The following is a 15,860-nucleotide window of genomic DNA, read 5'->3' as shown; positions in this document are numbered from 1 at the left end:
GAAAAAACATGGAAAACACTACAAGTCTCTGTTGGATATTCATCCAAGCGGTACAAAAGCAGATGCAAAAGAAGTAGGAAAGAACACAGGAAGAAGTGAGGAGAGAAACAAAAACACAGTCATTATGGCAAAAAATGAAGTGAATATGTTCACCAGATTTGACCAGAGAGGAAGTCCTTGCAGAAATTCAAAGACAAAAATCTGGAAAAGGAGAGGAGCAAAGCAAAAAGCAGAAGAGTTCAGTGAATGTGATGATAGAGTACTGGCTCATATCCTGGGGAAGGAACAACGAACTAAGGAGACTGTGCAGGACAGAAACCATATTCTGCAAGAAAACTCAATGATTGCTCGTACATTAGCCCAGAAAGATGGTGATCATACTGCTTACTTGTTGACATGAAGACAGTGGGAGAAAAGTCACATGAACAGAACTTGAACTGGTAAAGATTCAGTACTGAAAGGAAAGGGGATTAATAAATAGATTTGTGAATGTGTAATAAGTATTTCTGTGGTAGGGATTTAACACATACTAAGACATGGAATGAGGCAGAATGGAAGAAAATAACCAAAGAAACATTTTAAAACCTACCAAGAGAGGTCTAAAAGCCAATGACAGACCCTAACGGAAAAATGCATTTTAAAGAAATCTGAAGAAGAAAATTACAGAGGAAAATTCACATGGACTCCAAAATTCAATTCATAGAAAGAAGACAGAAAAATATCAAGCCAGAAGGAAAACAAGGAAAGAACATTTGAAAAAAGGCTACTTACACTTGGCCTTGAAAGGCCATTAGCAGATCTAGTGAGAGCAATCTTGGAAGAGTGAGAATGGAAAAAGCCAAATTTTTTAAGCATGAAAAGGATGGTTTCTCCTTTCACTTACACTTTTGCACTATGTGAAAATAGATTAGCTCAATCAAATAGTGTTGAACAACCAAGCCGAAAATCAAAATCTGTCTTTATTAATGGTCTGGCAACAGACTTCAGGAAACAGGGAGTTCAAAAGGTCAAAGACCAACAACAGCAAAAAAGACTTTTTCGTAATTTCCACTGGTGTTAAGCATTCATCAATCACAAATAACCACAAAAAGGATCAGAGGTCTTGAGCAAAATGAATTCATCATTGCAATAAGAGTTTATTTTCTCTAGACTTACTAATTCTTTTAAATCAATCAGCGAATATGTTTGGTTCATGGAAGATAGGAGTTGTTATATTTGCAATTTATGTCCTTCTGAAATTCAAAATATTTTGAAAAACTACTAAGAAGAACTTCTTCTACAAGAAATTCTTTTAACATATAGGATCTATCAAACCACTAGAGTTGATCACCTTCAATATATTTTCATTGTAGATACGCCAATTTCTACTGGAGGAGGAGATGGAAACTTTGCATAAAACATACAATTTTAAAAATATCTGCTCTAATGTCTGCATAGCCAATTTTTATGGGGACCAGAATTATGAATGGAATAATTCCTGGCATGAGTTTTTGGGTGTGTATTTGTCTGGTTTTCAAGAAATAATTTTGTTTTTTACTGAAAGTATTTTTATTCCAGTTAAAGTAAAAAGTGTTTTCGCCCCATTTTGATGGAAGTGTTGTTCTTGTGCAAGTTTTCCAGAGACAAGAAACATTAATGATCAGTTCTCATCATCTTTCAGTGTCTGCTGAAATTCTGACACATATGACTTTTGGCCTCTGAAAATCTCTACTTATTATAGCTGTTGATGAATGGAGAAAATCTGTACTGAAATTCAAAGACAAATTTTCACCAAGATCTGCAGAACTTCTCTAAAGTCAAAGGCGTTGCTCTGATTTACTCAAGCTCAGGGAACTGAATTCTAGCTCCAGTCCCTATAATCCAATTCCGACACAAATACTTTGTTAATTTAGAATGAAATTGTGCAACGACTTTTCCCTTTGAAGTCTATGGTAAGTGTAGGTGTTTAGCTAGAGGGAGACAAATAAAATCATCCAACTGTCAAAGCAAATTTTCAAAAAGGAAGCTGTACACTTTTTAATGACATAACATTGCCAAAAATATTACTGAAAAACAATGCAACCTCTGAAGATTTTAAAACTTAAATTAGAAGAACAAATCAGCTTTTGAACTCTGAAATTAGTGCAAATCTTAACACAAATCTTAATTACAGAGTCACTAAGAGGATTCTAGAAACATGAATCAGAAGTCAACAGCCAGGAATTTTACTGTTTTAATTAGCTCTTTCAGAAGTCTGGATGCGCACGTGTGTGTATACATAACCTGTGTGTGTACATATATGTATCTACATACAAACACAGGTACGTATACACACACAAAATTTATTACTTCAATTAGCTCTTTCAGATGTCTGTATGCACGTTTGTGCATGTATGTACACATACTTACACACACTGAGTACAATAGGCTGAGTCTGAAACCCTAAGGAGTGGCCTAAGCAAGCCCTCAAACTGTATCTGCAGCTTTCATACTGAGAATTTCTGGCCGCAAATAACAGCACTGAAGCAGACCAATCCTTTAAGGAGATATGACAGCTTGCTGCAGAAGACAAAAACAAAAGACAAACTCACACACATCATGCTCATAGCTTGATGCTCAGGTATTGATGCCAACGAACCATTTTGAATTATAACAGCTGAATATTTAGTCCCATATCAACATCAGTGGTCAGGAGTACAGGGGTGAAGAGAAGGAGTCAGGAGGACAGGGTATAAGAGTACAGTTTGTGAAGAGAAGGTTTAAAGACTACATTCTCCTGTTTCATAATACCTACAGATCAATACCTACAGAAATTAAGCTTGTCCCATTAAAGGAGATGAAGAATTTCGATAGAAAATACATACGCTTATAGTCTGAAGAAGTCACAAGCAAATTAATTTCAGGACCTGAATCTTGCAAGAGCATGAAATTCAGATCCAAGCTTCCTCTCCATCCTGAAGGATTCTCCAAAGGCTATCCTCTTTGGAGGATAATCAATACCCTGAACACAGAATCATAGAAAATCTCAAGTTGGAAGGGACCCACAAGGATCATTGAGTCGAACTCCCTGCTCCTCACAGGACTACCTAAAACCACGCAAGTTCAATAACTGGACACAGAAGAACAGGCTAAGAATAAAGAAGCAGACCCCCCTTTGAATTTTCTTAGAATTATATTCACACATTACTTCAAACATCCTTGGCCTTTTATTTTTTTCCTATTGTGAGCACTCATTATCCTTTTGACTCTGATTTTGTCTAGGCCACCCCACCTTCTAAATAAAAGTGAAGCGAGAATATAGGATACTGCAAAGTGACTGGAAGTACAGCTGTGCTAGAGCCTAAGCTACTTCAGCCTTTTCCCACTTTATATATAATTTCATATTTTTATCTTCCTTTGTGGTATACCATAGCCAGCTAAATTTCTCCAAGTCTAAAAATTCAGTACTATATCCTTAGGACACCAGAGCTTGACTTATGAATGTTTGTTATTCCTAAGAAACTAGTTTTCCCACTGTGTACAGCCTTGTTACCTTTGTGAATTTAGTGCGAAATACTAAGAAATCACAGCTCTCCAATCTATTTATTCTCACTGACTGGAGTATTCCAATCCACTGGAGTGCACTCCCCACTGAGGAGCTGTGGCAGAAACTTTTCAAGCATAGTCCAAAATTTAACTAACACGGAAGTTAAAAACTGTGGAAATAGATACAACATACACCTACACTTGGACTTTCACTGGCACAATTACATCTTAAACAGGGCAAGCAGTTCCAAGAATTCTGCTTACTTCTCTAGGTTTGCGCTGCTTCAGATAACAAAGAAAAACCTGCTTTTGCAACAAATTATTGGTCGGTGAAAGCCACTCCCTTCCTTTGCCACTGTTTGCAATTCATCTTCTACAAGACTTAACATGTTTACTTTGGGGTTTTCTCCCTCCCCAGTGAGAAAATGCTCTATAAATTAAGCAACTTCAAGGGGTTCATCTGTGTCAACTGTCCATCAAAAAGGAACGAAGGTCTTACATTTTCAAAGATGACAGTGAAAGTGTCAGATCTTTGTCCATGCAAAAGAGAACCTGAAGTAGCACAAGAAAGAATGATTTTAAAATGGCCTAGTGTAGATACTGGCTAACAACTCATAAAGGACATGGTCCAAAAGCCAGCTGAAACCAGCAGGAATTTTTCCACTGGCTCTAGTGAGTTCTGCATCAAGTCTCCAATGGTCACTCTAACTTTACGATGCCAAAAGACGGTAATGCTCTAAACTATACTGCCGCTGTAATTTCTCCAGGAAATCTTTTTCTTCAGTATACTTTCAAACTCATCGAAAATCATAACAACGCCAGCACAGAAAGCATAGCTCTGATTTTTTAAACATAAAATTTGGCTCCACATACCCATACTTTAGTCTTTACTGCTAAAGAAATGAAGAACATACAGCACCTCCAACAAAACACATGTGAATCGGATCACAACCAATAGGCAAGGAGTTGTTTTAAAAGCGTGGTCAAAACGCAACTTAAAAACCAAAATCCAAAAAACCCAATGCATGATCAGATACCTTGATGTATACCCTAGTTCTGTAACTATTTGGCAAGGGTTTAAAAAAACAAAACGTAACCCCCCCAGATGATGTTAAACAGCATATGAACACATGTCTACAAAGCTAACAGACCCTACACCACTTTCACCCTCAGCATGATGCTTTCTCTTGATATAATGTTCAGCCACAGGAAATTAAAAGTAGAACAACATATTAAGACAGTTCACAATTCAAAGCAAAAACATTAAAAAGTCTCAAAGCGCTGCCTTTCCATAGATAGAGGATAAAATGTTTTTTTTCTTAATTCAAACAGGTTGCATAGAATATTTTCTCCCAACCCCGTCCCTGTTTTTTTTCTTTTGGCAGGGCAGGGAGGAAGGTGTCACAACTTTGGAAAGGCAAGTTGTTTTTAATTAAATATTAGTTAATGACTTTGACTGACTTGTACAATTGCCAGTATTTTTAGTTGATATTGTCTTTGTGACCTGTAACCCTTAAACTAGAACAAGGACCTTGTTTAACGTTTGTTAAATTTAGACAGCGCCACTATCCACTATTACCCCCCTCCCACTGCTGCTCCACTAATCTCCCATGCCAGCTGCTCCAATGTTTACATTTGAAGGGCTTTCTCTGTTTGCGCAGAAATGGTCTCTGCACAGTATCTCTCATCTGTACCTTTGCCAGAATCAAGGCAAGAAGAGCCTCGCTGCTGGAATTCTTGATTAATAAATAGTCTTAAATGTTTCTTCTTCCCTTCCCCCTTCTGTCAAATCCATTGCCATTAGGTTTTTACAAGGCAAACCTCCACAGTGCACTTTACCGCCTGACTCCTGTCCTATGCAAACAACTGTAAATCAGAACAAGCTCCATTTAGAGTCAATGAAATCACCCCATCTTTGTGCTGAAACTGGGAGAGATCAAAATCAAGATATGTACCCGAGCATTTGCTGGGATGGAAAGAAGAAAATGTTATAATCAGAGGAGGGGGATGTGGGGGAACCAAACACTAACAATCATAAATCTACTAGCAATCTCTCCATCTCCCTATGTCAGTATACTTCAGAGACTGCCTACACAGCTCAGGTCCTAGACATCGGTCACACTTGGCTCTCACCAGGTCACTGAGGTACTGAACCAGCAAAACAGGTGCTTGGTATGACACTGAAAAAGTCAGTGGGTCCAACACTTACAGCTACTCACCTATTTAAGAACTCTGCAGGGCTACATCTTGCTATCTGCCTTGATCTGCTTTCTCTTCTGGCCTTCCAGCTGACAATTTATAAAACCAGAAATACCTTCCTTAGTTTCCCCGAGTATTTTGAGATCTGCTTAAAAGTGTAAATGATGTAAAAAAAAAATTCAAGAAAATGAATCTGACTGAAGGTATTACTACTTCATGCTGTTGTAAAAGTCTTTAAAAAGACTGACTGCTATTTGTCACACTCTTGCCCCTCTTCAGCTTGCGTCCCAAAATGCTGCTGAGAATCCAAATGAAATATTAAACACTGGAGAGTAAGAGAAAAAGCAATGTCTGAAATTATTTGTAATCATTTCTGCTAAGCTCAAAAGGGGAAGACCAGTATTGGAGCTGCATGTAAAAGACCAATAAAACCTAATTTAACAGTTGTTTATTAAAAAAGAAGAAAGAATGTGAAACAGCTACACAGACTACAGGCATTAGAAGGTCTCTTTTTGTAGTGATGAACAACTGAGCAGCACACACAGCAGTTAGTGCTATACAGTCTTTGCTTCAAACATATAACTCCTCTTTGAGTTAAAGGGAGACCTGTAAGGCCCGCCGAGCCTCATGTAGGTTTGACTTTGCATGAGAGAACTAAGCCATAAAGTTCACTTAGGAAAACTTCTCCATCAAAGTAAAATGCATTGTGTCCTGTCAGCAAATGTTGTTTTGCAAATCCTCCCTCACCTGCCATAAGACGTTATTGAGACATACGGTTTCACACGCTACCAAGCTGCTCAGTTTTGCCAATGAACAATAATGCACAACAAATATGTGTGGAAATCATGAGATCATCTAATTAAAAGAAATGGTATTGTTTGCCACTACTTTTAATGAAATCGAGTCTTCACTGTCCACAGATGAGGCTGGAAAAGAACCAAATCCTATTAGCGCTCATGCCTCAGAAATTGTTTGTAAAAGAAAAGAAATTATACCTTAACCGGTGCTGAAAATATTCACTGTATCTAAAATCTACATATGTTACTAAGATATTTTAGACTAATATAATAAATCTATGGTTACATGTGATTCAATTATGCCACTACAAAAACAGGTGTTACTGTCTGAAAAAAAAATTCCATTGTATATTAGAAATATGGAGTCGATGACATAAAATTAACCATTTTTTATTTCATCTAGTAAAGGGCATTGGCATAAATACACACTAATCCTTTTCACTACAGTAGTTACATTTGGAAAGCTTTACAAGAAATATTTTGGATATCCATCCTTAAATCAAACAGAAATGTACTTTGCAGTGGAATTAATAATTCCCCGACTCATTCCCAGATCATCCAGAACTTAAACACAAAAAGCATTTTATGTACACAGAAATAAGCGAAAGACTTTAAGGAACTACATCTCTGCTTATCCAACTGCAGAAAAGCCTGATTCTGGGATAAACTTTTCTTTAAAGGTGGTATTTTCCACACCACTGCATGCTTGCCAGTTACACTAAGAACAATATGCTGAATGAATTATGAACGAATATGAATTACAAGGCTATTATACACTATTAAGGGGCTCTGGTAATATTAAATACCAAGGAAGTAAAGCCTGAGCGGTTGAGATGTCACTAGAAAAATTTCAAATGGAATTTAAGTTTGTCTTTGGGTTTTTTTTTAATGTCCTTTTATTAATGCAAATTAAAAGCCATTGGTCTTATTAGCTGCTGCTTTATTCTATTTTTTCCAGTGAGTTAACTTCAGAACTTTTCAGTGAAATCAGTAACAGAAGATGAATCAGACATAAAAGGATTTGGGTGGTTAAGGGTGTGTCACCAGGTCTTAATTAAACATCCGAGGGAGATATCTGAGCCAACTTACGCCAGACTGACTGGGTACATCCACAGTATAGAGAACGGTGCCACGCAGCCCAGGTTTGGAAGCTGAATTGCCTCACACTAGCCTAACTTACCATGCTTCTGTTAGGTTGGGCCTCCCTACCTCACACCACTTTGTGCTTTCCCTTCAATAAGCCTGACACATACCCTTCTGATGTGCTTACTCCCATTTTGGTGCCTGAATTCTGCTTCTGGGCATGCTGAGTGTGAAAACTGCTGAGAAGCTATGCTTCTAACCTGCTGCCTGAACTCCATCAGGATCCATAAAATTGGCAAATCTCTCCATCTTCATCAGCCAAGGGGCTTGATCCAATACGTGTGCTTAAAGCACAACTAAGAAACCTGGCTCCACAAAAAACATAACTGCTAGAAGAGGCAGCTATGGTATTTCTCTCCTGTCTTGTCCTCCCCCCTGCCCCAAGTTCAACGATTCAGTAAGAATATGGTAAATCCAGGTTCAAAACCTTCTTCTAGTTGAGAAAAAACAAACTTCCCCCTCTCGTGAGCAGAACGAGATTATTCTCTGTTCAAGGACATGAATATGAGTTTAGCTAGAAAGAGACTGAGATTAGGGCACTCATCTGGGCAGGGACCAACAGCCATTTGGCTCCTCCAGTTCCAGCTTCCGTGACTACTTACTGCTGGATCTAACATCTGCTTAGCATAAAACATAGAAAAACATCTCTGGCGCTGGCACTGGAACCCAGAGCTGCCACCACACTTAAGTTATTTCGTTACTGGTCTGAATAGTTAAGCTTGCTCTTGTTCTCTCTTTCTGAGTCACTGAATATTTGGGTATTTGTACAAAAGGGTGCTTCCCACATCAAGAATACCTCACAGCTTTGTTCCAGGCAGTCTCCAGCCCAGCAAGTATTTGGTTTTCTTTGCAAAGGAGAAAATAATTCTCTCAATAATGGTCCTGAGAGAGATAGAAGATCAGCTGGTATCTGGTATCTCTAAAGGCAAAGAAGAGAACTGAACTTAGTGCTCTCACATTTTGGCTAACAGTGGTAGATGGTAAGCATTTAGAGTAAAAGCTTTAAATACCTAAATCTAGCAGCTGACTCAAGGTTTCAATCCTGAGCAGAGGCAGGCAGCAGACAGAGAGGATGGGCAGAGTTTAACGTGCAACTCCCGCTGTGCAGATTTCAGTGGCTTCAAAACTTGGGAAATCTGACTCTAGGATGCTTAGATGCAGTGTCCAACAGAAGCCCACACTGCTGGGCATTTAAAACAGGAACTGCCAGGCATAGCTGCGTCCAGTTCCTTTCGTAGATACGGCCCTACTCAAGCCCTTTTGATTCGACTTGATCTCTTTCCCTCTGTTCATCTCAGAACGTTTCTTGAGAGTATTTCCTTCAAAATGTCCTGCGAAAACCACTGCAGGAACGGAAGTTTCCAAGTTGTCTATTTAAAAGCAACAACTTCAATGCAATGCGTTGTGATGATTTTACCCTGAACCATGCAGTTTTATGTAAAGGTGCAGGTTCTGGCATCCAATGACTACACGATAATCTTTTGTTTTTAATAAAACCTTCGTGGTGGCAAAAAAATGTTTAGAAATGCGACCTCTACAAACTTAATGCTCAGAAGCCAAATGGAGGGAAGGGAAGTCCACCCTAAATTATTTGTTTTCAAATCTCATGATCTTAAGCCACTTTTGTGTGGTGAGGGCAAGAGCTGACAAGTGATTTTTGAATGCATGAAGTTGGCAATCCTGTGGTAGTACAAGCTAAGCAGCACAGACAGAACAGGGGTCAGCCAACATGTCTCTTCACCAGATACTGTTTTTAATAGCTTGTAACTTTACCATGCTTTAACCATAGATGCTGAGACTTTCCATTCCAGGTGTCTGCCTCAGGCTATTTTTTTTTTTTTTTTGAGCCAGAGTAGTTTAGCTGGTTCTGAGAATTTTTTTTTTTTTTTTTTTTACACTAACTCCAAAGACCTTTTCTTTGAAGAGGTCTAGTAACACCACGCTTTAGAGCAAGAACTTGAAGTCTGGTGGCAGGCAGCCACTGTTTCAAGCTCTTGCCTTCTGCTACCACATACTGTAAGAAAAATCTAAAGACATTATACTATGTAAAAGTATCTATGATTCACATGAACAAAGACAGTTAATATCCTGTAAGTGCACACCACAAAAGGAGGTGGGTACAGCTGCATCTCTTCAGTAGCCATAATCTGGCTGAAAGGCACCTCCACAGTCCACCTAATCTATCCCTCTGCTCCAAGACAGAATCAAGTATGTGTAGCTCATTCTCCAGACATTTTCGGAGATTTTACAGATTAGGTGATGATAAGGATTTCGCAGTCTCTTTAATAACCTGCTCCCTTGTGAAACCTCCATGCAGTCAGTTTTTTTCCCCTCTAATATTTAAGTTAAATTTTCATTGCTATATATAAAGCACATTACTGCTTGTCCTGCCCTCAGTAGACAAAGAGAAAGATCACTGTCACCTTTGCTACCTATTAGAATTCTCTGAATGCCAGTCACAAGCCAGTTGGCTCTGGCAAACCTTTCTTCTTACCATGGAAAGTCAACAATAAAATGATTCCCCCCCCCTCCCCCCCAGAGAGTATCACAGGATATCAAAATAAAACTAACTCTATTGTGATGGTGAACCTTATCCTGAGGTAGCTTGTATTTAATAAATCTATTTTTCTTCTAATCATGTAAACAGCTGCACAAATGAAAACATTTATAACTATACTGTATCTTCCCTAGTGTCATCCTCTGGCTTCTAACTCCTGGCTTATAGGCACCCTATAACAGAAGACTGGGGGGAACAGACCAGTCTGCTGTAGTATTTAGACAACTCTCCATACTCAGTTTGTTGAGTTTTACATTTTGCAAACAAAACCACACTAAGCAAAATTGTTTCAAGGCCAAATCACAACCTACACCTTCGACAGTGTACATAGATAGCTCTAACTGTATAAAATGCAACAGAACTATCCCAGGATTTGACCCTGCCAGTACAAATAAACACATGTAACCAACATCATCTTAAGCATTGCCAGGAGACAAAGAACCAAGAACATGAGAACAGGAATTTAAAGTGAATGTGATTGTCAGACACAAGGAAATATTAAAAATAGATGGCTGTTAACTTCCATTTAGATGACATAGGCAGTATTCTCATTCCTACTGTCCTAAACAGTACCTGGCCACGTGAGGTGAAATCCTTGATAGTAGACAGTGTTAACTGATCACCTGGGACCTGACATGGTTGAAGAGAAATCACATTTCCAATCACTTTTGCGTAACTGTACTTGATCCTTCTTTCCAACCACTTCTGAACTGGGAAAGCATATCAGGAATGATACAACTCCTACCATCAATGAGGGCACAAAAGTTAGAGTACGTGAAGGACAAACAAGGCCCTGAAAAGCTAAATAATATACTTTTTTAAAAGCTTTTCTAGGGAAAATAGCCGTTCTCATCATTTAAGAAGTGACTGCCAAGGTTACTTGGCTTTTTTCAGACTTTTTTCATGACTCTTTTCAGACATTAACACAGTATTTTTCTTCTGGAACATAATCTTGCAATTATACAGGTAGTATGAAATAAAAAAGCCATACACATATCCTAAATGTATCTAATAACTGTTTGGAATTTAAAATGACATTGTTTTTTCCCTGATAGTTTTGTTCATGAACATAGCCATGACAGATTCATTAAGCAGAGAACTACTGGACTATCTGCTTCATTTAGGTTCACTGATTCTGAGTAACACCTATATTCAGACATACACTGAAGGATTAGATTTTTTAAAAACGGTCCTGACAAAAATCTTCTAACATTGCTCTGCTGAAGCCCTGTTTGAACTAGAGAAACCTTGTGTGATAAGACTTTGTGCTGGTTTCAAATCCTCTAGTAAGTGTCCCTGGCTGTACTTCTAAATATTTTTTTCCCAAGCTGATTTATTACATAAACAAAGTCCACATCAGAGCTACACGTAGTTCAGCACTTGGGATATGTTTTTTCACTCTTGATTTATGAAAACATGAAGGCCCCAAAAATAAAAACAGCTAATGTTAGTACTGCATTCCAAATATCGGGTTTCATCTTGATCAACTGTTTATTTGAGGACAGTGACACCAAGCGGCAATTCCCTTTTTTTCCCCAGCTGTTCTAAATTCCAGCTCTGACTGTCCGCCTTTGGCACACAAAAAGTGGAATACTGTTAACTGTGCTGCAACTTCCAACTGCTTTATTTGGATGTTGTATTTATACACCAGTGTATTTCAATAGCATTTGATTTGTGAAAAGCTAACCTGGATATAAAGCTCATCTGCTTAGCACAAAACTGGAACAGATTAAGGGAAAAGATTTCTCCTTCTTTTAAAATACACCATTAGATTTCAGATCCTTTACTGATGCACGGTATAATGAACTACTGCACGCTGAGGATTGTCATGGAGAATTCTTTTCTTGCATTTTTAAACTCTCTCTCTAAGGTGTTAACAAATTCTTATTTTTTCACCTTCATTTTTGCTGATACTGTGAACAAATGTCCTTTCACCTCAAGCATAAGTGTTGACTTTCCCATCTTGACTTTGAAAATCTGCTTCCTCATCAACAAACCAAAGTATTTTTAGAGGTATTAATAATTCCAATAATAATTAGATAAATATGGCACTGAGAATGTTTGGTAGTTAAAAAGCAAATGTAATTTGTGCTTGAATAAATACCGAGGATCTCTTATTTCTTACACCTTTATTCCATTCCTTCATATTGCCCAGTTTTCAAAAAAAACCCCAATCAATACCCAGAATAGAATCATTACTTTTTCTACTATTCAGTGCACATCACCACCACATAATAGTGAGACAAGGATTTAAACTAAGCATACTGAAGTTCATGCCCTTATCTCAGTAGTACTTCATGAGTTACCTATTTCCTTACAGGCAAGAAAAATCTTCCTGATCCAGCCAGTGTATATCCTGGCACTATGCTGAAGGCAATGCCAAACTATTTTCCTTTCAGAAATAGATCTGAAACTTTGGCTTTGATTCCCACACAGCAAATGCAAAATACTTTCAGATGACCCAAAACAGCAATAGAAAGTAGACCTCAGGAAATTGCAAAAGAGGAAACCTCTACTGGATGCCATTTTGCCAAGAGTCCTATCTTAGCTCAACGGAACTTCTATATAATGAGCTCTAAATGTGTATTTCACATATATGGATATGTAAGATACCACTTATTTTGAATAAGGATACTCAGTTCCACTGAATTAAATAAGTGAGGATCTCTTTTGAGCAAGTGGCATAAAACATTACTCAGAATGATGGAGGGTCTCAGAAGTTTAGCCCATAAGGAACTGCTAAGTTGAATTTTAAAACTTATTAAGTGCTTTCATTGGCGTTCCCACTTGAATTTTATCTTAATACAAGTTATCTATGCCAAGTTTACAGTATTTTAGAATTTTTCACCTAAGACGTCACAATTGTTGACCTTTTTCTTGAAGCCCATCTAGCCTGTTCAAAGGATGGACCTTCTGTGCTGCTGAGTGGATCTGTTAGACTAATTTTATACATCTTCTGCAAGCTTTAACAGAATAGTACCAAATTAAATGGAACTATGTCAATACATTCATTTAAGTATGTACTTATATCCTGGCAGGATCAGTACTCATACCAATACAGGTGTCAAGCTAAAAGTGAAAGACATAAACACTGAACAATGGCTGCATTGTTCTTGAAGATTAATTGCTCTTAAGAGGAAAGGGAAAAAAAGATTAAATCCCTGACATGTTCATGTAACTCAATAAAAAGAAAACATGTTTTACCTCTTCAAGATCCCTTTGCTCCCTATCACCTGTGCCTTTAGAAGACAGCTACACGTCCAAGTTTTGAAAACTTTTTTCCATCAATGTCAAAGGAAGAAAAAAAAAAAGATCTTAATTTATGATTTGACCTATAAGATTCGCTACAAAAATAAATTAAGAGATGTCTGTCTTCTGAGGAAAGCACCACACACGAGTGTAAAAGACAGTTCAGAGTATCTGAACTACCTTCATATCCTCACTTGGAATCCCTCCTCTTCCTCCTCCTCCTCTTCTAGTACTTTGGTATCAAGATATTGAGATTAATTTATAACGGCAGTGAATACAAACCAGAAGATGATTTTATTTTGGCAGAGCTTGTGATGGTTTTTCTATACTTTTACCTAGTATATTTCCATTACTCACATCACCCTCTACTAGGACTTTATATTAAATAGAGCTTTCTCTCAGTAAAACATTCATCTTCATAGTGTTACCCAAATTTTTAGCATCATAAGCAGCTTTCCTATTTCAGTACTCTTTCATTATGAAGTCTTCACAGATATGCAGTTAGGTGTTTTTTAACCTCACAGCCAATCACTTCTCCATCTATTTCTCCCTTTTGACTTCTTTTATATTATCCTTTTTATCTGGGATTTGTTCTCTCACTCCTCCATTTTTTCCACAATTTTCTGTCACCCTTCTCTGTGGCTAGTGAGCTGTACATTTTGCGGATCAGCACTCCTTTTCCAAATACCTGTTTGTGAAAGGGGGATTCAGAGCTGAACCTCATATTTCAGGCTTCTATCTTGTCATCAACAGAGTCTTCTCCGGGTTTTGAAAATATAACAAAAAGCCAAGTAATTAAAAAAAGCAACAAAAAGACACACCATTTATTATGATTACTAATCCACCAGAACAGCCTTACAAAAATATTTAGGATTCACACTTCCTAATTAGATACCTAAATCCTTGTAATTTAGTAGTCTGTTAGGCACTTAGAAACCTTTCTAAATGTGGTTCACAGGATTTTAGTACCCCAAAACCTACTGAATTACTTAACAAAAATCCTTTCTGTTATTTCCAGTGTTTAAAACAAAAGTACTCTCCACCCCCAAGCTACTTATGAAACAAATGGAATGCTGCCATGCTACAGATGATATGTAAAGGGATAAAAATGAGGTGTGGTTTTATAAGAAAAAAGCCCCCTCTAAATGTCACTGATAAGGCAAACATACTCTTGCATCATGCAGTACTGTCACTGTCTTACAGTCACAACACCTATGTCCTTGGTGAAAACACTTTTTGCTCACAGCCGCTTAGAATTTAACTTCGAAAAAAACTTTATTTATACTGAAGCTAGCAAGTTTTATTTGAAGACAGTGCATTGCATTTTAACTTCATCAAGATACGCGAACTGTCCACTCACGTAACAAAGCCTGCTAAGTAGTAAGCTATTTCTACTTCTACTTGGCTAAGCATCAGGAATAGCAGTGGTTTCTAGTTATTCAAACTGCAGGATCTAATAGGAATGCAATAGCGTCTACAAGCCGTGTTAGTACTTACATCCAAGCTTCCTTCACTTGTAGATGCAGAACTAAAAACATCCTCCTCACCACAATCTCTGTTCATCCTCAAGTGTTCTTCTGTCTGCAACACAAACAAGTATCCTACACAGCAGCAGCAAAGGAAACAAAACAGCAAAAACATGCCAGAGCAAAGCATCAAACCTCATCACAGAACCAAGACAAACTGTCTCAGTAGTGCTGGACCTGATTGCTGAGAAACTCTGAAGTAGTCTGCAAAATTTCTCTGATATAGGCAAGGCCCTAAGAAATCCATTAGCAGAAAGATTTAAGAACAAGAATATAAAGAAACAGAACAATTCTTGGGCAAGGAGGAAAACAGGTAGTAAGCAACTCCTGTAGCACCAGGGACCAGATTGCAAGTCTCTGCTATACCCACAAACACAGGGGAACAAGCAGAGAACTTCCCTGTCACTTGTCAATGACAGGACTGTTTCTGTGCGCTAGCATACATCCTGCTTAAGCCTAGATCCCATGATTGTCTGCACAGGACCTCTGCTCTACTGGATTGCTTAGCAGTGCCAATTTGATCTGGATTTAGCCTCAGGCACATGACTACATTTCACATCAAAAAGATACGGAGTTCATGCCACCTTTATGTTTTTTATGCCAGCTGCAGGAGAACAGAGGGTAACTGATCCAGCATAAAATTAGAATGGAGAGAACAAGATGATACCTGATCTGGCATTAAGCCTGCCAGTACAAAGTTAATCGAAGAAATACTTTCAACAGATTTGTATCAACCATGAGAATAGGACTCTGCTTTCATTCTATGTCACGGTGTTTTTAATATAGTAGAAAGTGTTTTGTTTTGTTTTTTTTTTTTTTTCAAAAAGTTAGATCTAGTGTATTGTCATACCATGACTATTACTTTCAGTGAGCTAGCTGAGAAAG

General features: G+C 37.9%; 1 protein-coding gene across 1 annotated transcript in view; it reads right to left on the bottom strand.

The window, feature by feature from the left end:
- COBL (cordon-bleu WH2 repeat protein) overlaps window positions 1-15,860 on the bottom strand; it is a 157,193-nt gene that overhangs the window by 79,320 nt on the left and 62,013 nt on the right. Inside the window, 1 exon segment of the mRNA XM_050890877.1 lies at window positions 14,947-15,030. Coding sequence (XP_050746834.1) covers window positions 14,947-15,030 — 84 coding nt within the window.

The sequence above is a fragment of the Gymnogyps californianus genome, chromosome 2, assembly GCF_018139145.2.
Source record: "Gymnogyps californianus isolate 813 chromosome 2, ASM1813914v2, whole genome shotgun sequence".
Lineage (NCBI taxonomy): Eukaryota > Metazoa > Chordata > Aves > Accipitriformes > Cathartidae > Gymnogyps > Gymnogyps californianus.
Note: the sequence above shows the minus strand (reverse complement) of the source record. Positions and strands in the feature narration are given on the sequence as shown.